The following is a 21,018-nucleotide window of genomic DNA, read 5'->3' on the forward strand; positions in this document are numbered from 1 at the left end:
TGATTTACAGCTTCGATAGAGATGTCAGTCAGATTACATTAACTGAAATTTGATAATAAATAGTTGGATTTTGTAAATATATTTTCATCTTTAGTATTTATACTTTCAAATAATTGTGGCTTGTGGGTTATGTTCTAGCCCATAATGGTAATCGGAGTTAAAACTACTTAATTTTATTTTGCATTAAAAAAAAAGAAAAAAGTATCTCGTCAAAGTTAATGTTTACTCCCCTAAAATCTATATTCATTTAGAATTATAGAGCACCCTTTTCAATGTTTAAATTTTTAATTTGCTATTCTTTAAAAGATATATATATTTCATTTGTATTTTATTCATCTCTCTTCTCAACTTACACATTCTATTTCTCATCTAATTTTGCTCTCAGTCACTCCTCATAATTTTTTAATATTTTTTTATTTATTCAATTGAAACAAATATTTTCAACATAATAATTTTTTGCTCTACTTCTTCATTAATTTTAGAGACAAATTTTAAATGTGCCACACGCATTAGTTGGTAATATATGATGACTTGTTTCATATTCTTTTCAATATGTTCGTTTCGGGACAAAAAGAAGAGAATGTACTTCACCATGCATAGGATTTAACTGAAAGTTTCCATGAAAGGTATCAATAGTCAATTCTTGCTTTATTTCTTTGTTTGTATTTATTTAAATTGATAAACCCAAATTTTACCCAGTTCTACAATTGGTGTTGATTTATATATAATGGTCGTCGAAATGTGTAACCTGGTTGCCATAGTATTCCACAGACATCTACATTGCGTTTGCAGTGCAAGCACAAATGGGGTCAAAATCCAATTGTATGAAAACTTGTATGACTATCTGCAGCTTATGGTTGCTCACATAAAGATTTAGCAACATGTGAATTATGAGGATTTCTGTTCACTGTTCTGATGCTTCAATCCAAACGCAATAATTATCAAAAAAAGAAATTCAAACACGGTAATGATTAGAGTTCAAAACCTCCATTTTTAATCGAGTCGCCAATAAATTTTCACGTGTAAATATTCCACATTGTCCATTTACTTAAATTCCAAACAAAGAGCATCAAGATTGAAGCATTAAATGAAGGCAAAACTACATCAGTCATGTTCCTGAAAGTTGCAAACTGTACAGAAGCTGCAGGGGCTCAGGAAGTGTGGACGATCACTATTTTGACAAATATCAACTAGAGTATACACAAGAGGACTAATATTCACAAAAATTCCACAGCCTTCGGCCATTACAATGATAACAAGCCCCTTAACATATGGGCGATAATACATGACTGATCTATGCAGGCGAAAAGAAATATTGCCCCTCAAGTGAGCATGAAAATAATTGGGGGCACAAAGAAAATGGCACCAAAAGGAGAGATGAGACCCTGTACACCTACCCTTATATCTGTCTCTATCTTCCTGAAGCCCTACAGTGATGCTAATGTACAATAGACTCAAAAAATTTGATCCGCCCGGCATCTCCTAACTTCAGCCAACACATCATCTTTCCAATCCCTTATGATCATGCGCTTATCTAAACAAAATGCAATTTATGGTTAAACAGAATAATAATACACAAATATACTAATAATAATGTATAACGAGATAAAAACCAGATGGAAGCATGTAAAACAGGAGAATTTAGAAATACACCCAGCTTTCTTTTTTCTCATTTGTTCTGTTTCTAGGTAGCTTGAGTTTCCAGAAGGATAAAACTTGATAGAGATGTCCATTCTGATAGACAGTGTTTGGATATGGAAGGATTTAAGCACGTAAAGAAAGTCAATAAATATAATATACTCGAGCGTTAATCAAGATATGCAAACCTGTACACTGCTATCTCAAGGGTATGTTGACCCGATATGGGCATGACCGGTCTTTGTCGACGCAATCTGCTAGCTTTCTTTCCTATCTGGGGTCATTGGACCTACCATACAAATTGCCATTCCCTGCTTGGAGAAGTTGTGCCTGCTGCTGAGTATGTACTGGCGGCTGCTGGTGCTGCTGAAGTGCGGGAACTGGCGAGTGAGGCTGTTGTCCTTGTGACTGATGCTGCTTTTGCCATTGCACACTAACATCAGTCCCAGTAGGTAAGCTGGCAGATGGTCTCTGGGTAACCCCTTTGCCCACTTGAGGCACAGACTCACTCGAGTTAGACGGCATAGACACCGATGGACTCAAATTTGCTGGTGAATTTAATGCATTTGAATCCAATAATGGTTCTGAAGCATGCCGTTTATGAGCACTGGGCGGTGAAACATTTTGAACTATATTGGTTGCAGTGTTACAGGTCTGAGGTAATGCTGTCATTGTATCCATCTCAGTAGAGCTGCTTGTTGGATGATGATCAGCATCAGCATCTCTACCTTGAGGTTTAGTTGATTGGTCAGAATTAATCTGGCGATTTTTTTGAACCACTCGTGCTGATTGGTTTTGATTCAACAACTTTTGGTGGGGTGGTGCTTGTAGGTGGTTTGACCCAGCAATGGTCACAGATGGCCCAGACTGAGGTCCAGTAGATGGAACAGGAGGAGCAACCGGTGGAACCTGACCTTGACAGCTACTATCAGACTGAGAAGTCATTTGAAGATGTTTCGAAGACGAGGAACCTTGGCTAGAATACATCTTTTGCTGAGGCAAGGACTGATTGGGTGATTGTGAAGCAGCATATTGCCTTGTTGGTAGTACAGTATTTAGTGCTGAACCAGTATACAACCCCTGATTTTGCACTAAAGGAGTGGCTGGCTCTCCTTTCTCTGAACACTGATTCCCTGGATTTGTTGAAACCCCATTTAGTACAGAGGACTCTGTTGGGATGTTGTGATGCATCATCAGGTTCCCTCTACCAACTCCTTTGGCAAATTTAGCTTGCTGTTGAGCTTGTAGCTGCTGACGTTGCTGAGGGTGTTGCCTATTAGCTTGGGAAAACTGATGTTGTTGCCTTTGCCGTTGCTTGCTTGTCTGAGTGGCTAACCCACTGCCAACAGCTTGTGCATTTCGTACAGCTCCCTGAGTCGCTGTTTGATGTTTCTGCTGATGCTGAGTTATTGAATTCATTGAAGGGGTCGATGTCAAGGGAGAGAGTGACACCGGTGGAGAACTTGTTTGGGCTTTACCTTGTGAACTATTTTGCATAGCAGATGAGATAGGAAGTTGAGGCTGTGACGTTACATGCGGCATCAAAGAATTAGATGCAGCAAACTGTTGTTGCGGCTGCTGCTGCAGAAGCCGTTGCTGTAACTGCCTTTCTTTAGCCAAGCGAATTGCATAAGCTTGCTGCTGGGGGCTGGGGCCATGGGTCGCCGATCCTTGAAAATGTGGGTGATGCGGACTAAGAACTTGTGGCTGTTGTGGTGATATTGGATGGGAGGGCTGATGGTGGACTGGGTATGACGACACTGGTGGAGAAGCAGACTGGTTAGGAAAAGGGGAACTTAACCCACCAAATTGAGACATTCCTTGGCTGTTTCCAGGCATCTGAAGGTCAGCCACCATCATCTGCCGTTGTGAATCCTGACTCGGGCCAGGCTACAAGACCAGATAGATAATTGTATGTCATTAGAGATTGGACAAATGCACAAATTAAACTCGGGAATGCATCAGAAAAAATGTTAACTAGGAAAGAAAAAGGAAGAAGTTTATCATCCAAGAACAGACATACCAATCTAGAAAATAATATTAATACACTGATAACAAAAAAATTATCTCGCAGGAAGACGACAATCTCCAGAAAAGGTTCATATCAAACCCATATTTACCAGGAAACAAATCTTTCTAGTACATGTAAAGACCAGAAATGAATAATGGCCAGATAATAGATGCTTACTAACACCACCTCGCCAGTCCAATCGAACTTGCAACAGTCTAAGCAACTATAACAACTTAATATGGAAAAAACTGACAGCACAAGCAGAAAAAAGAGTTTGATCCAAAATCAAAAGTGGCTCCTCCCTCCCATCAGAATCCATGTCAAGAAAGACCACCAAACTGTTTATCAGCAAGCATCTCCACCGCCATCTTATTTAGAGACAACACTGGTACATTCTATAATTTCTTATCTACTATTTGAAGTTTCAAGTTTAGATTACTAAAGCACCGAGCAGTTACAGTCCAGGATAAGAGCATTATCCTATCTTTGCAACACTTTTGATCAATTATCAAAATATCAACTCCAAAATGCCAATATAAAATACTCGCAGAGGGAGGGAAAGAGAAAAATACACAGATTATAGCACATGCTGGAAGAAAAAGTATTCAGTATTTACTTGTCTAATTAAGGTGTAAATACAAATTACGGAAGTGTTTCTATTCTTCAAGTTCCTTTCCCAGTTATACATTCAGCATGCCCTGACGATCAAGAAAATTACCAGAAGCAACAGGATCATAGAGGGATGAGTAGAATCATAAATGGCTTACCCGCATCATGTGCAAAGCTTCACGAGGTCTCAACATCGAGCTTCCCTGACCAGCACTTACTCCGGCGTGCATATTTGCCGATGACATACCAGGGGAAACCATACTTCCAGAGTTCACCATAGAAGATGAAGGAATTCCTTGGAGACCGGGTCTGGGCATTGGCATGCCTCTGTTAACACTGGGCATCATTCCCATGCCATTGCCACCAGGAAGAATACGAACTCCACGATCAGTTCCTGGAAGAGCTCCAGGACGAGAGATATTGGGTTGTGGTATGTTTCTACCGGGTATCATTTGGTTATATGGCTGGATCCTCTGCTGTTCATCAGCTGATACAGATCCAGACCTGGGAACCACATATCTAGCATCCTTACTGGAAAACAATTAAAAACAAATGCGCCTTATCAAAAACCAACCCGGACATAATCAACATAAAACTTTGTGTCCTTAAGAGCTCATTACCTGGCAGATGAATTGAGAGGGCCAGGTGAAGATGAAAGATTACTGCCAATCATCATATTTGGGGATCCTTGCAATACAGAACTGGCACCAGATGCAGGAAACATTGGGGTGAATGTACCCTGATTTGGAATAGCCAACACACCAGAATGTGGCCCTTGGTATCCAAGAGAAAGCATATCAGGGCCAGAAATGGCGGCGTCACACAAGTCCAGAGGCCTTCAAAAAAGTTTCAAGTGGCAGAAAAAGGACAAGACGACAGTCATAATCAGTAAAGCACAGAAAAATCCAGTTTCAGCACACAATTTGCACAATTTCAACAGTAAAAAAATCCCAACAGAAATGCATGACCAAATCAATTGCATATCTTACGTTAAAATTGGTCCTCCATTCAGGTTATTTGGACAAAGTTGGGAAAAGGCAGTTGTATGAGAGCTGTGAGGTTGCTGGAGTTGTCTGGGATCCTGGTTATCATTCTTAGAAGAAATCATGTTAATAAATTAAAATCATAATCATAATATATTGAGGACATTACACAAAAAATGTAGCGAACTGATGGCTTTCATGCTTTACATCCACTAAGTTTTACTAATCCAGACAAATGATTAGGATTTCTATGAGTTGAGAGGAATAGATATTCGTACAACAGCACAATGAAGAAATCAGAAAAGTGAAGCAGGTATTGTTTAACCATGAAAGCAGGCATGATAATGCATAATACAATAAAAGAATCCAAAAATGACTTTAAGCAATTATGAGATAACCATATTAGGCTAGAATTGAGCTCAGGGGTGTCTGTAAATGAGTTCAATTGTAAAACCAGAATCAATTAACTCCAAAGATCACATGATCAATACATGCTTGCCCTACCTTAGTCTTGATGATTGATTCAAACATCACATAAAATGTATGACCCAAAACACAATGTAAAATCAAAGTAGAGAACCATCCAGACAAAGAAACATGCAAAAATCCCTGCTTTAATATATAAAACTTGAACCAATACTAAAACATAGTCTGCAAAATTAAGTCACACTTCGACAAAATGCACGATCCCATCACAATCAACCTCTAAACAAAGAGAGCCACTCAGGAAAAGTACATAGTTTTTATACTGAGATATTTATACTTGGACCAATAAGTTAGAGATCCATATGTCCTACGAGCCATCATGAAGCAATATGCCAAAAAGGCGATGGTAGCAGAAAAAAGGGTACAGGAGCAGCATCGTTTTAAAACTAACAGGTGTGTAATAAAAGTATTTAAATTCAGCTAGAAGTTCAGAGATGGAGTAGATCACATGGTCCAACTTCACACAAGAATCTCAATTTCTATTATCAAAATAGAAAACTTACAGAAAGACAAGTGTGAGCACGCAATAAAAATGCTCAAGCATATTCAGACTGCAAGAGATGCGGCAATAATACATCCTATTCAAACTCAATACCTGAGTCTTACAATGATGTTGTTTCTGTCCAATCATTATTATCTTCTCAAAATGGGATTTGAGTATATCTTCTTCCATTGGCCCCTGTAAACGTTGAAACAACTGTCTGGCACTCCCCTGTACGACATGCAAAATCATTATCAACAGAGAAACACATCATACTGATGATAAGAAAATAAGGCTTGCGTAGAGGCTGCTATATTGCAAACAAATGGTTCGATTGTAAAATGATAAATTGATTACTCAAGCAAACAAGAAGCACATGGAATTTTACCTTGGGAATCCCAGGTAAAGTAGAAGGGTAAGGCTGTGAAGATCCAGAATCTTCAGCACTATCCGCCCCATCACCAGAAGTTCTATCCATCAAAAAGTTATGACGCTCCTTGCATTCTTTAGCTTTGCGGAATATGCACTAATTACATAAAACAAATAATGTGAGCAACTGGATCTTTACTAAAACACTCTTAAAAACAAGAAAATTTGTACAATCCTACCTTGAAATGCAAAGTACTGTTGATAGCATCACTTACAAGTTCCCAGTTGGGCCCGAGGTCATGTGCCAGGACAACAAGTGCCTAACAATGTCGAACAACAATTTATTCGTATGTGCGTACCACAAAAAGTATGATGAAACAACCATATCTCATACTCCAGAAGACAAATTTATCTGTATGATAAATATGCATATTATGCACTATGAATAAATCAACCTGATCCTCAAAGAGTGACCATGGACTTCCTGAACCTGGGTGCCCAGAAGGCATCTGAAAGAAATCAAAACGCTCAACCTCAGAGTTTGTACCATTAGCATATAGTATCAACAAGTGAAAAGGCTGAAGGGGGCAGAAAATTAATGGCAATCTGTATAAATACCTTTACCGCTTTAGCTTTCCTACCCCTATCCCGGCCACCAAGCATTTTTATAAATTTATTTGGATTGGACATGTTACTTATTTGGGAGGCTACTGGAGAAGGAACAGACCCACCACTTGGTGGCATATTGTCAAAAGAGTTATCCTGCGATTGCCTCATAATCTTCGGCTTCTTTATCATGGGCTGACCCAATAAACCTTCACAAGAGAGATGTAAATATATAAGCAGCTATAAAGAATGCATTTACCATTCTATACCACCACTGGCTTAAAGGAGAACATGCTTTACCACTGGTTCCATTATACTCAAGTTGATGACTGTCCGACCTCTTTTTCAAATGATCCCTTGGAAACTGCAAAGTAGAGTAAATAGACAACTAAAACTTTGAAACCCAACAAAGTAAACCTCTCATTGACCAAATGAGAACATAAAAACATAAGAATATTTCCTCGGCATTTATTAAATATAAGATGTACAGAACATGTAATGGAAGTTAATTAGAAGAAGTCCCCTTGGACTGCTCAGTCCTAATAGCTCCATTCTTCAGAAAGCACTGGAGTGTAAGTTTTTAATGGTTCTTGATGGTTGGAGCAATACTTTACAAAACACACAAAACAGACTACAACAACCAATCATGCTAAGCTTATGTGCATCAGCAGTCCATTCAGAATGTTCTATGTTAAAAAAATAGCTGAATTCATTGACATGAAATATTCACCTGCTCATTTTGAAAGCTGGAATCAACCTGCCATCTCTGTTCAGCATTCTGTCCAGTAATATAGAAGGAACAGTCAATTTGATGAGTTGACTACAATGACGACAAACATACTTGATAATATATGCTATAGATACCAGATGCTTTGCTTTCTTCTTCTTCTTGGGTTTTGTTGATACCTCTGCAGACTCAAATGGTAGTTGCCTTTCAAAATCTGCAGCAGATTCAACTTCCAAACTATTTGGAACAATCAACCCACCACGTAGAGTACTCTGGTCATCCTGAAACGAATTGGTATCACCACTTGAAGCATCTGTTTTATTTGGCAGCTGAAATCCAGATGCTCCTGCATTAAATGGTCCAATAACTCTCCTGGAAGCAGTTCGCACACGTTTTGTTGGAATTGACACATTAAGACTTCCTCCTGGCCGCTTTGCCAATAAAGCAGATTGTTGGGTCACTACTTTATTTTCAGCACAGTGCATTGGCAACAAATTGGAGCCCATCTCATACAACCTTGCACCATATGCATGTGTCAAGTGTTTTCGCTTCTTTTCGCCATATCTCGAAGACTTGCTACCTTCAAAGACCACTGACATGTTATATGTGCTTGTTTCCCCCTCATCCTCGTCAAATGCATTATCTTGGGATTCTAAGTCTCAAGCGAAAGCAACCTAGTCAGAAAACAATAAATCAGAAAAAATAAGCAGATCCTGTATCAGATTTACCTGCTGCAGCATCACATGCAGATGTCTCCACTTCCTCTTGCACAGTGACTCCATTTCTCTGAGGAAAGAATTTGAATAATTTAACAGAATGAATAGAAGAAAGCTCAGACACCAACTGTTAAAGAAGAAAAAAACTAATATTTGAGTAACATTTACTTATCAATAATAGATCACATGAAAAAGCTCAAGCAAGCCAAGAACTTCTAGTTCCGTAATCTTTTTCCTATTTTCTTTCCCAAATTCTGGATGTTTTCAATCATTCTTCATCTTATTTATGCAGTAGCAAGAAAATATATTTTTAAGTTTGAAAGATAGGTAGGGGGAAAAAATGCTCCACATACACTGATTTCAAGAATTTCACCAAAAATTCCCAGTTCAAGGCATGGACTTCAAATTACCTACTCCACTCCTATATATTTATACTGAAAGTAGCGGAAGCAAAAGTCCTTATCACTGCTAAAATGAAGATACAAATTGGATAATAGTTTCTTCAAGGGAAAACACAGACCTTTTCAGCTCCAAGGACACATGTAGAACAGCTACTTCCTTTACGTAAATAATTAAAATTCTTTTTAGTTTTGATAAGTCCTTTTAACAAATATTTGATATGATCGCCTGATTCACTAGGAAAAAGTCTTTGAGACAAAATGGATATACAAGGTCCATTCAGACCATTCATCCACCTTGAAAATACCGTAGACTAAGACCACTCAACTTTTCACTGGAATAAAAAATCAATAAATCTTAAACTTGTTTGATAAATGAACATAAATTAAGAGATACTGATCAGTTACCTTAATTTTTATAGTCCCCTGTAATTTACAAATTAATGCTCAAGACAAACTATAGACAGAATAAGTGGTGTACAAACTTCAAATATCATGAAGATCCATCATGCTACTGGATTGGCTTTCTTATCGATCCATGAGCATTTCACAGTCTTTGTGGCCCCAATAACAACATATTTTCTTATTTAAGAATGTATTTGATACACTACTTATGATAAAAGAAAATAAAAAGGCGCAGAACATGAGAAAGCAAGAAAATATGGGTAAGATATGGTTCACGCAGGTTAAGCAACATATTTACCTCACACTGAGCTACAAGAGATTCAATTGACTTTCTATAGGTCTCCATAGCTCCAGTGGGGACTCTGTAGAAGAGGTTCTCCTGAAGGATAATGGCACAATCTAATAGGTAAGTAAACCAGGCAAGTCCATAGCATCAATCTGAAAATATATATCATGTATCCATATTATGCATAGATGAAGCAAGATTTGCTGAATCATCTGGGAAGACAAAGATGATGGCATACTTCTGTCAAATTATCCTCCCATGAGTATGACTGGTCCACAATTCCTGAGTCGGAGATCCTATCTGGTGTTAATGGCACATCAGCTTGGTCATGAGTAACATTGTGTTTATTATGTTTCAGAAATCTGACAGCATAAGCCTGAACAGAAAGTGCCCCATTCTTTTGACGTTGCTGCTCCAATTCTTTGCCTGTATCCTGCAAAAGCCACTAAATGAGGATATATTTATTTCATTGCATTTATTCTATCTTTTATAAAGCCATCTGTGCCGAAAGGAAGGGGTTTGGCAACAAAGCGCACCAGTTTACTGATGCCAGAAAACATACAAACTCAAAGCTGAAGTCTTATTGAGGAAGTTAAGAAAAGCTATTAAAAAAAGGGGGTTAGCGCAACTAATTACACTATACAATCACCTGAATTACATGAACAATGAGGGACAGATATTAATGACAGCTTTAGTGACTCATCCAAAACCAACCAAGCACAAAAGGGAAGATGACACTCACATAAAAGCCCCAACAAGAAAAGTCGAAACTAGGTTAACTCAGCCAACAATTCTAACTCTCACGAGCTCCAAATGCCAAAATTAGTAAACCAAAATTTAGACAATACATTCACCGGTCTATGTTGCCCACGTCCAAACTATAGCAGAAAATGGCTAATAACAGTACTCCATAGGGAGAACAAAACAATAAAAATTAAGGTACTAAAATATTGTGAAACATTCCAGTAATTTCTCTGAAGGCCGTAGAAACATAACACATATCTTCAAACAAAATATAACGGAAAATAAGAAGACCTTGAAATTTGAAACCACACATTGGTTCATTAGTCTTGTAATTTTGAATAATCCATCAATGTTAGGTTTATCGCACAGCAGTTCACACAAATTGAATCATGTTGACAATTCTTCATATGCAGTGCATCAACATTTCTAATCCCGAATTTATCACTCCTACTTAGTTTTCAGGTCGTAAAAAAGATACGGCTACATCTCCTAAACTGTAATATTTTTCTCAAAGCACCCTGTCACCAAGAGTAATGATGCAACATCATTATCACCCAAACACTACTCTTAAGGGAAATAAAGCACCATATCTTAAAACTTTTCATAATGCCAACTCTAATCTTAAACTCCCTGTCGAGTCAAAATAGACATGTAAAGATGGGATGGGGTGTGTTCCTAACATCAGCTGAAGAATTCAGAAAGATATGCTATAGAACAGTCCAAGCCGCAATTCAACATCAAAATCTAGAAACAAACTTGAAGGAGAACCAACAGGATAACAGAACCAGAGGCAGAAAAACATTTAAAGGAAAGAGTTGTACGTAAATTTGTACCACAGCATGCCAAAACTCCATGACAGCTTTAGCCAAGGTATGAGCAACGGCCTTTGCAACCATGCCAGAACCTTTTTCTTGTTTTCTCAACCGACAAGTAACAGCAACCCGAAAAGATATTTGAGATGCAGCAGCTATTTTCCAAATACGCTCCTAGATGACAAGATGTAACACAGAAGGCTTTCACGATAACTCCAAAAGAATATATTGTATGAAACAAAAGATTCTTAAGAATTTATGAAGGGCAAACCTGTGCAAAATCATTTGCCAACCATGCCATTTCTTCAAGCACATAATCCCAATGAAATTTCCAGCGAATCTCCGTCGGATTAGTCATAATGGATAATGCCGCAATCCTCTTTCGCTTTGCCTATTCACTAATTACATTAGATCTTTTGGCCCAATAACATATTACATATAATATTCTTCAAGCACAAACAGATGACACAAATTAAAGACAAATTCATAAGTGTAACCTCTATTATCTGTGCTTCTTTTAAGACTGAATCTTCATCAATTTTGCTTGCAAATGAGTCTGGCCCAGATGAAGTTTGTGCTTCAATGGAAACATTAGAAACCCTAGGCAAGAATCGAGAGTCATGGAGACCTGAACCTGAGACATCGATAGAATCCTGACGCCTAACATCATAAGATGTTTCAATCTGTGATCCAGTATTTTCAACCAAAGGATCCATAGATTTTCTCCCAGATTCTGATCTAGTGGACCCACCGACTTCCACTCCCTCAACTTCTTTATTTTTAACCTCGCTAATAAAAGCATATTTGTCTCTATCTGATTCTTCCTCTGGTTGGAGTCGAAAACCATTCTCTTGTTGGATTTGAGAAGCCGTCTCCTTGTTGACAAGAGTAGAACTATCAATTCCAGCAGTATCTTTCTTTTCTTTTACAAATTTATCACTTTCTATAACTGAGGCCACTACTTGTAGAGTTGGATTGTTTAGGTTCCCATTAGAGTCAACATTCATTGTTCCAGTACACATTTCAATATCACTCTTTCCAGCAATACTTAGGCTGGTTCTTGTGCAAAATGACTCAGAACCCAACAAATTTATGCTGCATGGAGCACTGCGAGTTTGAGCATCATTTGTCTTCTCATCTACTTTATTTCTGCTAAAACCATTGATCTGACAGGAACTAGATTGATTCTCAACTGTGTTAGTCGCACTTGTCTCACACCCAACAATCACAGAATTCATCTTTTCTATTGCCTGGATTGCTTCAGTCCTACTAGAATCTATTTGGTTAGGAGTTTTTGCAGCACCAGAGAGTGATTGTTGGTTACCTTGCTCATTGTGCGAATTTCTGGGAGCAATAACATCCAATGTAGCATCTGGAACACCTTTAATCAGATCCTTGGTTGATTCTACAGACTTTAAACTATCCAACTCCATATCAGGCTGACCATCTCCTGAGACAGTCTTATGAAGGTTACCATCTATTAGACTTGCAGGCTTTGGATCCAATGATATATGTTGATTTTCTGTATCCGATGTCAATCCTTGCGCATCCCTGGGGCCATGGCGAGAAGGTATAGAAGAGGCATGATAACCACGAGTTGGATTCACATCAGTTGAACCTGACCTAGCTCCATCACGATTGGGTCGGGACCTGTACCTTCTCTTGTACGCTTTTCTAGGGAGTCCAAAAGCAGCTGAATCCCCATGCTCCTGAGTTTTGCGGTTCCCATCTATGTGGAATGACTGATCAGATGGCACAACAGTACTCCTCCTGGGATGCAAGAAACTCCGACCACCTTCAGAAAATTCTTGCTCAGCATCAAATAACATGAGATTATCAGCGCTATTGGGTTCACAAGGAGTTGCCCCAGGTCTATCGCTACTCTCCACAGAGTCTCCATGAGGTGAAGCAGTAAATGCAAAACTACCTTTTGCTTCACTAGCATGCCAAAAGAAAATTTTAATGAAGTACATAAACAGAAAATGAACCCAATTAAATAAATTAAAATTGAAAGTGAACTAATTTGAAATACCTGGTCACAATCTGATCAGGATGTAGATCAGTAATTGAAGTTGACTGGACACTAACTGAAGCACCATTTCCGAGCTTAAAATCTAAGGGGTTTCCACCCTGCAAAGGAAAAGGAATCAATCACCCACAAATGTTCTATATATGTACGAAAAAGTAATCAAGTTAAGCTCCATACTCTCTCAAGAAATTCCAGTTCTCTTTTCCTTTCGTCCCGAACACCATACTCTTGCCTGTTACCATAAAGCATTCATGGCCATGACAAAAATATAAAACTTGAGAGGATGACATGTAGTTGAAACATGACCCTATCTAAAACCAGCAGCATAGCATCATTACCTGAGCTCTGCTTGAACCTTCTCTATTGCTGTTTTCAGCGGAGAAGTTCTCTTAGCAATACCAACTCCGCCTTCAACAACTCTGCCCATAGAATCAACTTCGGCATTGACTATTGGAACAGATGTTGAACTACATCCATGCATTCCCTACTTCAAGTGCTACATATGATCTCCTCCATTAGGTCAAGATGAAAACTCCTACAGAACAAAGAACAGAAAGACTTGTTACAATACAAGCAAAGAAGGATACATGATATAGGATATGAAGCAAAGAGCAAAAGCACTCAGGGAGTAAACTTCTATACATAACTAGGGTATGGCATATATATATATATACTATGTGTATGTATGTGTTTGAGACAGGGAAAAGCACCAACAATTAAGAATAATATAATGCTATCCCCAAACCAAATTAAAAAATATGTATATGAATTCAATTATTGAGTCTTTTCCTTGTAAAAGTAAAGCCAAGTTCTTGGCCCAATTCACAATATAGATGGTCCGTCAATTTAATCTTCACTAGCAGACACAATTGAAGAACTAAAAGCAAACAGTAAAAATTAAGTTTAGATAAATGAACAATTTTCTTTTTCTAGAGAACACCAAGATTTCTCTTTGTTCCAAGTCTCAGTAGTGGCATGGCCTGCTTCGCCATTCTTATTCCAACAAGAACTAAGCACTGCTTTGTTTTTCCGAAAGGACGTAAAATGATTTAATTTGAGCACTTTGGTTCTTAGAAAGAAAAGAGAAAATGAGAGAGAGGGGAGAAGAGTGGTGACAGTGAGTTTATGGCTCGGGGTGGAGAGAAAACTTTAACCGCATAAACTGGAGATTTAGTCATCAATTATTTTCAAAATTTTGGGTGCATTGACCCGCAACCATGTCCTACAGAGACGCAACACCATTCCATATTTTTCCTTTTTGTTTGAATTTCAGACACTCTTGTGATACTGCACAGCACCAATTCCCATCTATCAATGCTTTAAATCCCACAACATCCTGAATAGTCAACTCAATATATCCATGGAGGTATACAACCTATACACGCAGCAGGTCCGGTATGAATGTCAGAAGCCCATTCCACATACAAAGACAGTTGCGAGCAGCATATTCATGTATGTATAGCACTTCTCCTATTCAGAAGGTGGGATGGAAAAGAGGGCAAGGATATTATTTCCCCATTTGCCCAGAGATTGGAAAAAATTCCGTAGCATCTCTAAAACTAGGCGGGAATATGGAAAGAAGAGAAATGCGCTGCATGCATGTGCATTTACAGTTCAAAGTAAAATGATGCCCATCATTAATTCCACCCATCTGACACGTTGCCGACTGATGACGTCAACTAAAGCAAGTCAAAAGTTCGATAACTTTTCACAAAACTTGATTTAGACAGATTAGCTCAGCAAGATATCAGATGTAACTTGTGAACGTAACCCCAAGGATTTCTATCCATCCTCTCAAGTTCAAACTTTCACAACCGATCAACTAAAAGCTTAAGAAAAATAAAAGTCATAAACATTATAGTAGAACTCAACTCATTCAACATGAAACACGGAATTCCAAGAACTACTCAAATGCCAATCATTTGAGAAGCTCACTTGTGCTGCTACAAGTTTATATCAAAAAACCTCCCTGCAATAAAACCAAAATGCACGAAACCCGACACGCAATCACCAACTCAATATTCATTTCCCCAAAATTAAACCCCAAATTCAATCAAAAAATCCCCAGAAAACACTTAGGGTTAGGGCGAACTTCAGCAGAGCTCAAAATTCTAGGGTTCCGGAGCTGGGAACAGAAAATATTACCTGAATTGCGATTAACCACGACTGAATTGCAATCTAGGGCTCAGAAAATGGGAGACCTCCCAGAATTTTGGGTCTGCTCTTAGGGTTTTTCTTCTGATGCACAAGGTACCTCAACTCAAAGCAAAGAGTCTATTTCTGCGCTAGAGTACGTAAAATTATCAAAGCATTCCCCTTCTAATATGATTACAGAGGTAAACAGATATATACAAATACGTGTATGTATATGCGGGTGTGTGTTCTGCGTGAGATTTTAACGTAAAATACTAAAATGGTGTTTTCAGGTTCGTTCCTCTTCGTGCTCCCTCACTTTCTCTCTCTAAAAAACATTTGCAATTTATTTATTATTATTTTTTCCATTTTTCCTGTTAAAGAAAAATGTAAAAACTATTTCGAGCGCTCTGTAGTCTGTATGTGCGTTTGTGAAAGTGGGCTAGTCGACAATGGAAGTGGGCCTTTTATGGGCTTGGCCCTATATTCTTTATTATGTAGTTCAATTCATCAACTATTTAACCTCTAAAAAGTAAGCTTACTAGAATATAGGTGTCAATGTGCTTCATTGCATTAATCATACAAACTAATCGGAGATGTCAAAGAATACATGCATTGAATAAAATATGTAGGTTGCCTCAAGGTTCCATGCTTTTTATGGAATGTTCAAGATTTTATAATTTCAAGCCATCCCACATCCTTAACTCCTTCAACTGTTCATCGTAACTAGCAAACTCATCATCACTTTGAGTAATTGTGTGTCATGTCACCGATTTGTGCTTCTTAACTCCTTCCATCGCTCATTGGGACTAGCGTTCACTTCAAGTGTTTATGCGAGGAGGTGGAAAAAAAGGGTTGAAACCTTAAACTGGATCAATTTAAGAGTCTTGAACTATTAGGGAGGTCTAATAATTTTTCTTGGTTCTATTTGAACATAGTATATCACAAATTTCTGGTGCAATAAATAGAAAGCACATGTGATAACACTTTAGCAGCCATGTTTCCATTGCAAGAGATGGATCATCACTTGTTTGTTTGTTTGTTTTTTCTCCTTCTTGAAGGAAAGGGATCAAATACATCAAAATTTACATTATAAATCAATATGCTGACCCTCTACAAAGATTAGCAGACAAAAACCTGATGCTTTCTTCCACAACTTCGCACATAACCAAGCATATGAGTATCTTCCAAGCAGTATATTGTGTTTCTCCATCCTAAGGAAATCCTCTCAGTGAAGCAAGTTCATTCTGAAGCTCTTTGGCCTGGCTGGTCATTCCGCTGAGTGTATACGCTTTTATCATTGTTCGGTAAGTGATCTTATCGGGCTCACAGCCTCTCCTCTTCATCATCTCAATCACACCTTTCATCTCCGCAAAGCATCCCATCATCCCATATGAGTCAACTAAGCAGTTAAAGAACACAGTATCAAGCATAACGTCAGAGTTATCGATGAACCGTAAGACGGCTGTAATTTTTTCAGCTTTTCCGGCATTCCCATAAGCTCTTACCAGCGAACAAAGTGTGACACAATTTGGTTTTATCCTCTCGGACTGCATCAGCCGGAACAAGAATTCCATCTGTTTTAAATCACCGGCTCTTCCAAATGCATCTATGACAATATTGTACGTGACAAGGGTCCAAGAGAAGTGGTATTTCTGCATGTATTGCATTACAGAGCTCATTTTCTCGTAGTTCCCTGTTTTGCCATACGAATCCAAGAGTATGTTGAATGTCTTGATGTTGGGTTCGATGCCTGCTCTCTGAAACTTTTCGTAGCACTTTTCCATCATTTCGATTTGTCCACTGCCGCCGAAAGCTCTCAGTGATGAGTTCATGGTCCACACATCGGGTTGGCATTCCCGTTGTCTAAGCATTTGCACAAGTAAAGATTCCATCTCTATGAACCTATTGGCAACAAAAGATGCAAACAATGGTGTGAGTTATAACCAAATGCAGCATCTGCTAACCAGGAAACAAACAAAACAGAGTATAAAGAAAGAAATCAGGGCTATAGGCTGCAGAAAATACTCAAGGAGACAATTTTCGAAATGATGGTTGCCAACTGATCTTTATTATACCGAATTATCTAGAAAAACTTTCTAAGAACAATCAAATAATATAATACTCCTGGCTTGCTCTATTTTACACTCATTAATGGCATGAACATTTAAGTCATCATAATTTTCGCCCTTTCCTGGCAACCAATTAAGACGAAACTAGCAAAGGATTAAAAAGGAATTACTTCTTTGCTTTTCCATAAGCATCAAGGAGAGTGTTGTATGTGATCGTGTTAGGCTTGATTCCCTGTATTTCCATGTCAGACAGCAGAGATTGCACTTTGCCGAAGTCATTAACTTGGAGACACGACTTAATGAGGATTGAGTACGTGTAGACATCAGGTTGACAGTCAGATATCGTCTTCATTTTTTCTAAAATATAAAACGCTTTGTCAAAAAGGCCACTTCGACTGTAGGCAGACATAAGGGCAGTGTAAGCTTCACGGTCCACAACACACCCTTCATCAATCATTGCCTGAAATAAGGTATGAGCTTTTTCAGGTTGCTTGCATTTGCCAAGCATGACAATTAGCTTGATGTATATACCAGAGTTGGGTCTGTACCAAAGTTGCTCACGAAGGAGTTCGAAAACCTGTAAACATTATCATAAAGTGTATAATTGTCAACGGTAAAAAGTGGATGGAAGTTTGAGAGCGTCAACTCCCTTTAAGTTGGTATCTCAAATAGCCAATAAAGCAGCCTATACATGAAAATTCAAGACAGTTAGAGGAGATGATCTCACATTGGATGTAGAACACCATAAGTTGGCATTCTTGCCATGAAACAAAGCCACACTAAGACATTCATCATTTTATGAATAATCGAAATTAATGCTTCGTTGTAAAATGAAACAACAATCAATACCCATAAGTTTCAAGAACTTGACTTAATTTGTGATGCCTAAGATTCTTCAATGCTCCAATGGTTTAGAAGAGATTGGTTGTAGAATATATTGACAAATTTCTCATGGGCGTTTTGCTAAACAGCAATCATTTTTAGTAAGAGTAACTTCTCTGCCTCAACTTCTTTGGCTTACAAGCCTCTTTTTTTCCGGCAGAATCTAGCCCATCATCTGATGAATATCGAATGAATCTACTATTACCATTTTCATGTTGTTCCAACTTATATGTGACAGCCCTTTAAACTAAAAGGACTCTCCGTCTTCTCTTAGCTTGCACACGTAGATAACATTGTGGGAAAATACTAGGAAACTGCATACCAAATTTCGAGAACCAATGCTATTAATCTTGGTGCAGACACTCATTCCATCTGTCTTTAAGGAATTTGCCACTTAAGGGACTCTAAACATTTGCATTAGCCATTTGTAACATTTCAGGCTTCTGTTGTTACCGCGAAAATTTCATCTTAAAAAATCAAAGGGCTTCAAAGATAAGTTCGTATTCTAAGAAATACGTTTCAACTTTCAAGTTCGTGTCCATTAACTCCTCCTAGACCTTCTCATTCTTCTTGACTATTTCATGTTTCTTTCTTCCCCTTTCTGCAGCCCATCAACTTTTTATCCAACTTCAATTTAAGGGGTGTTTAAGTGCTTATTAGTTTTCCTTTTTTTTTTTTTTTCTTTTCTGAAAATAAGCTGGAAATGGTGTTTTTTATTTATGACTTATGTTTTAGAACTGCTTAAATTAAGTTCCTTCAACCAGAAGTTATAAACTTCTTCTCACCAACTTTTGCAACTTATTAGCAAAATTCCTACATATTAAGCTTTTTTCCCAACAAACTCGCCCAACTTCCTCTACAACTTATTCCAAACAAAAGTATCATCGCAAACAGACCTTTAATTCTTTTCGTACTTCTGAACTCAATTTCTTCCCTCTCCATTTAACTTACAATTTCAAGCTACATCTTTCACTACAAATTATCCCCATGAGGCAACTCTTGTCCTCTACATACTTGTACTTGTCTGATTTTACAGTTTTCTTCTCACTCCTGTCTATATCTAAGAGCATATAACTACATATAAAAATCTTTAAGTGTTTGATCATACATTTTTATTGGTTAATGTCAAAGCAACAAAATTGAAACTTAAAACCAATTAACATAAAAGAAACAAATAAAGCAAAGGGCAACTGACCTTGAGAGCAGACTCCCAGCGTAGAGCGGTGATGCGGTCGTGAAGGGCTTCAAGAACAGTTCGGGGCAGCAGTTTCTTGGAATTCCCCTTCTTCTTCTCGATGACTGCCTTTGTGGCTTCTCTCCTCAGTATAATGGAAATGGCCTTTTGGGAAGCTATTTTTCTGTTCGTTTCCTCTTTCCTCTCTCTCGCTTCTACCTCCTTCAGCTTCGCGAGGTCGAGTCTTGTTTCACTTACGGCGAGCGGTGGGTGGAGTCGGTGCCGGTTGCGGGACTGGGTCGGGCGGTTGAGGGGCGGCGGGAAGGGGTTTGTAGGTCCGGGGAGGGACGCCATTGGTATGAGGCTCCCGAGCTCAAGGAGTGATATTTCGGTGTTTGAATAGAGAGTTTGAATGAGTGAGTAACAGGCACCATTGATTCATTCAGTGCAACATTTAATAATAATATATAAAAGGGCAAAAGACAATTTTCATCCCACAGCTATAGGCCATTTTTGTTTTAGTCCCCTAAATATTTAGGGTTTCAATTTGATCCCGTAAAATTGAAAAATTCACAATTTGGGGGCTCGATCCTGATTGGCTGGAGAAGCTGATGTGGCGCATATGTGGTGCATACGTGGAAATAAAAAAAAAACGACGAAAATCGAGCTCGCGACCGTCGGCAAAGGCGGAGGATGGCTTTCGTCAAATCTTTGCACAGAGGTGACCAAAATCGATGGGACTGGTCTCAAAAGATTCGCCAGAACGAGAGGCGTTCAACGATGGTCTTCCGAGCAGGTGGTTCGTTCAGACGAATATGCCGGCGGAAGGTGCAGTCGCGGCAGACGACGATCGAGATCTTCAAAACGATGGATCTTTGCACCTAGTTGATGAAAATGGATGAGACTAGTTCCATTAAAACCGCAGTGAGGAGACGAATCCAATGGTATCAATCCGCGATCGTGGGTCGTCCTGTCGCCGGCGAATCGACGGGAATTGTCCGCGGCGGTCAATTTCAAAGCCCAGTCGCTGTCGTGGTGAGATCTCAAAATTGGTTGAAGGGTTTTGTTCTCCTTGCTATGGGGAATCGAATGGTATATGTGGTGGCCAGAAATTTCAAGTAACGGCGGCGGAATTGAAGAGAGAAGGTGGCGGCGATTGGCGGGCGATTTTTAATCCACGTGAGTCGTTTTCTTTTTTTTTTTTTTTAATTTCCACATATGCGCCACATCAGCTTCTCCAGCCAATCAGGATCGAGTCCCCAATTTAGCGACCCACAAAATTTTCCGGCGAAATTTGGATTGAAATTGCGAATTTTTCAATTTTACGAGACCAAATTAAAACTCTAGATACTTACGGGACTAAAACGAAAATAGTCTATAACTGTGGGACGAAAATTGTCTTTTGCCCTATATAAAAATAGGAATATTTGTTATGCAACTCTTTTTTTTAAAAGGAG

The 21,018-nt window shown here is 38.6% G+C and overlaps 2 protein-coding genes across 8 annotated transcripts; both read right to left on the bottom strand.

Moving 5' to 3' along the window:
- Nucleotides 1–1,064: 1,064 nt before the first annotated feature.
- Nucleotides 1,065–15,780, bottom strand: LOC105170153 (chromatin modification-related protein EAF1 B). 5 transcript variants are annotated; one of them, XM_011090788.3, is made up of 23 exons: nucleotides 15,446–15,780; nucleotides 13,639–13,835; nucleotides 13,478–13,532; nucleotides 13,304–13,401; nucleotides 11,769–13,209; nucleotides 11,543–11,662; nucleotides 11,293–11,445; nucleotides 9,954–10,148; nucleotides 9,728–9,808; nucleotides 8,639–8,696; nucleotides 8,048–8,562; nucleotides 7,914–7,961; nucleotides 7,484–7,547; nucleotides 7,196–7,392; nucleotides 7,033–7,086; nucleotides 6,817–6,897; nucleotides 6,597–6,734; nucleotides 6,323–6,439; nucleotides 5,248–5,351; nucleotides 4,879–5,094; nucleotides 4,417–4,789; nucleotides 1,827–3,528; nucleotides 1,065–1,534 (listed from the first exon to the last, which is right to left on the bottom strand). In XM_011090788.3, the coding sequence occupies exons 2-22, from the start codon at nucleotides 13,779–13,781 to the stop codon at nucleotides 1,909–1,911; spliced, it is 5,871 nt and encodes a 1,956-aa protein (XP_011089090.3). In that variant the 5' UTR covers nucleotides 13,782–13,835; nucleotides 15,446–15,780; the 3' UTR covers nucleotides 1,065–1,534; nucleotides 1,827–1,908. The 5 variants fall into 5 exon arrangements, with proteins under 5 accessions (XP_011089090.3, XP_088740800.1, XP_088740799.1 ...); XM_088884674.1 differs by having other exon boundaries at nucleotides 8,048–8,490; nucleotides 11,281–11,445; XM_088884673.1 differs by having other exon boundaries at nucleotides 5,248–5,339; nucleotides 11,281–11,445.
- Nucleotides 15,781–16,409: 629 nt separating this feature from the next.
- Nucleotides 16,410–19,993, bottom strand: LOC105170152 (Pentatricopeptide repeat (PPR) superfamily protein). Of its 3 annotated transcripts, XM_011090787.3 has the most exons (4): nucleotides 19,583–19,993; nucleotides 17,676–18,082; nucleotides 16,942–17,338; nucleotides 16,682–16,835 (listed from the first exon to the last, which is right to left on the bottom strand). In XM_011090787.3, exons 1-4 carry the CDS (start codon nucleotides 19,913–19,915, stop codon nucleotides 16,818–16,820), a joined length of 1,155 nt encoding a protein of 384 aa, XP_011089089.1. In that variant the 5' UTR covers nucleotides 19,916–19,993; the 3' UTR covers nucleotides 16,682–16,817. The 3 variants fall into 3 exon arrangements, with proteins under 3 accessions (XP_088740619.1, XP_011089088.1, XP_011089089.1); XM_088884493.1 differs by having other exon boundaries at nucleotides 16,410–17,338; nucleotides 17,676–17,965; XM_011090786.3 differs by having other exon boundaries at nucleotides 16,410–17,338.
- Nucleotides 19,994–21,018: the final 1,025 nt, after the last annotated feature.

This window comes from Sesamum indicum, linkage group LG9 (assembly GCF_026168435.1).
Source record: "Sesamum indicum cultivar Baizhima isolate 11 linkage group LG9, ASM2616843v1, whole genome shotgun sequence".
In the NCBI taxonomy this organism is placed as follows: domain Eukaryota; kingdom Viridiplantae; phylum Streptophyta; class Magnoliopsida; order Lamiales; family Pedaliaceae; genus Sesamum; species Sesamum indicum.

What these genes read in the sequence shown, in the direction of transcription:
- LOC105170153 (XM_088884672.1), bottom strand. Translation starts at nt 13,781, where the DNA reads ATGCATGGATGTAGTTCAACATCTGTTCCAATAGTCAATGCCGAAGTT. An exon ending in AACTGGAATTTCTTGAGAGA is followed by an intron (nt 13,402 to 13,477) that starts GTATGGAGCTTA and finishes TTTCCTTTGCAG; the next exon opens with GGTGGAAACCCCTTAGATTT. An exon ending in AAGAAGCACAGATAATAGAG is followed by an intron (nt 11,663 to 11,768) that starts GTTACACTTATG and finishes ATTAGTGAATAG; the next exon opens with GCAAAGCGAAAGAGGATTGC.
- LOC105170152 (XM_011090786.3), bottom strand. Translation starts at nt 19,915, where the DNA reads ATGGCGTCCCTCCCCGGACCTACAAACCCCTTCCCGCCGCCCCTCAAC. An exon ending in GCTGGGAGTCTGCTCTCAAG is followed by an intron (nt 18,083 to 19,582) that starts GTCAGTTGCCCT and finishes TAATGTTTACAG; the next exon opens with GTTTTCGAACTCCTTCGTGA. An exon ending in GCTTATGGAAAAGCAAAGAA is followed by an intron (nt 17,339 to 17,675) that starts GTAATTCCTTTT and finishes TGTTGCCAATAG; the next exon opens with GTTCATAGAGATGGAATCTT.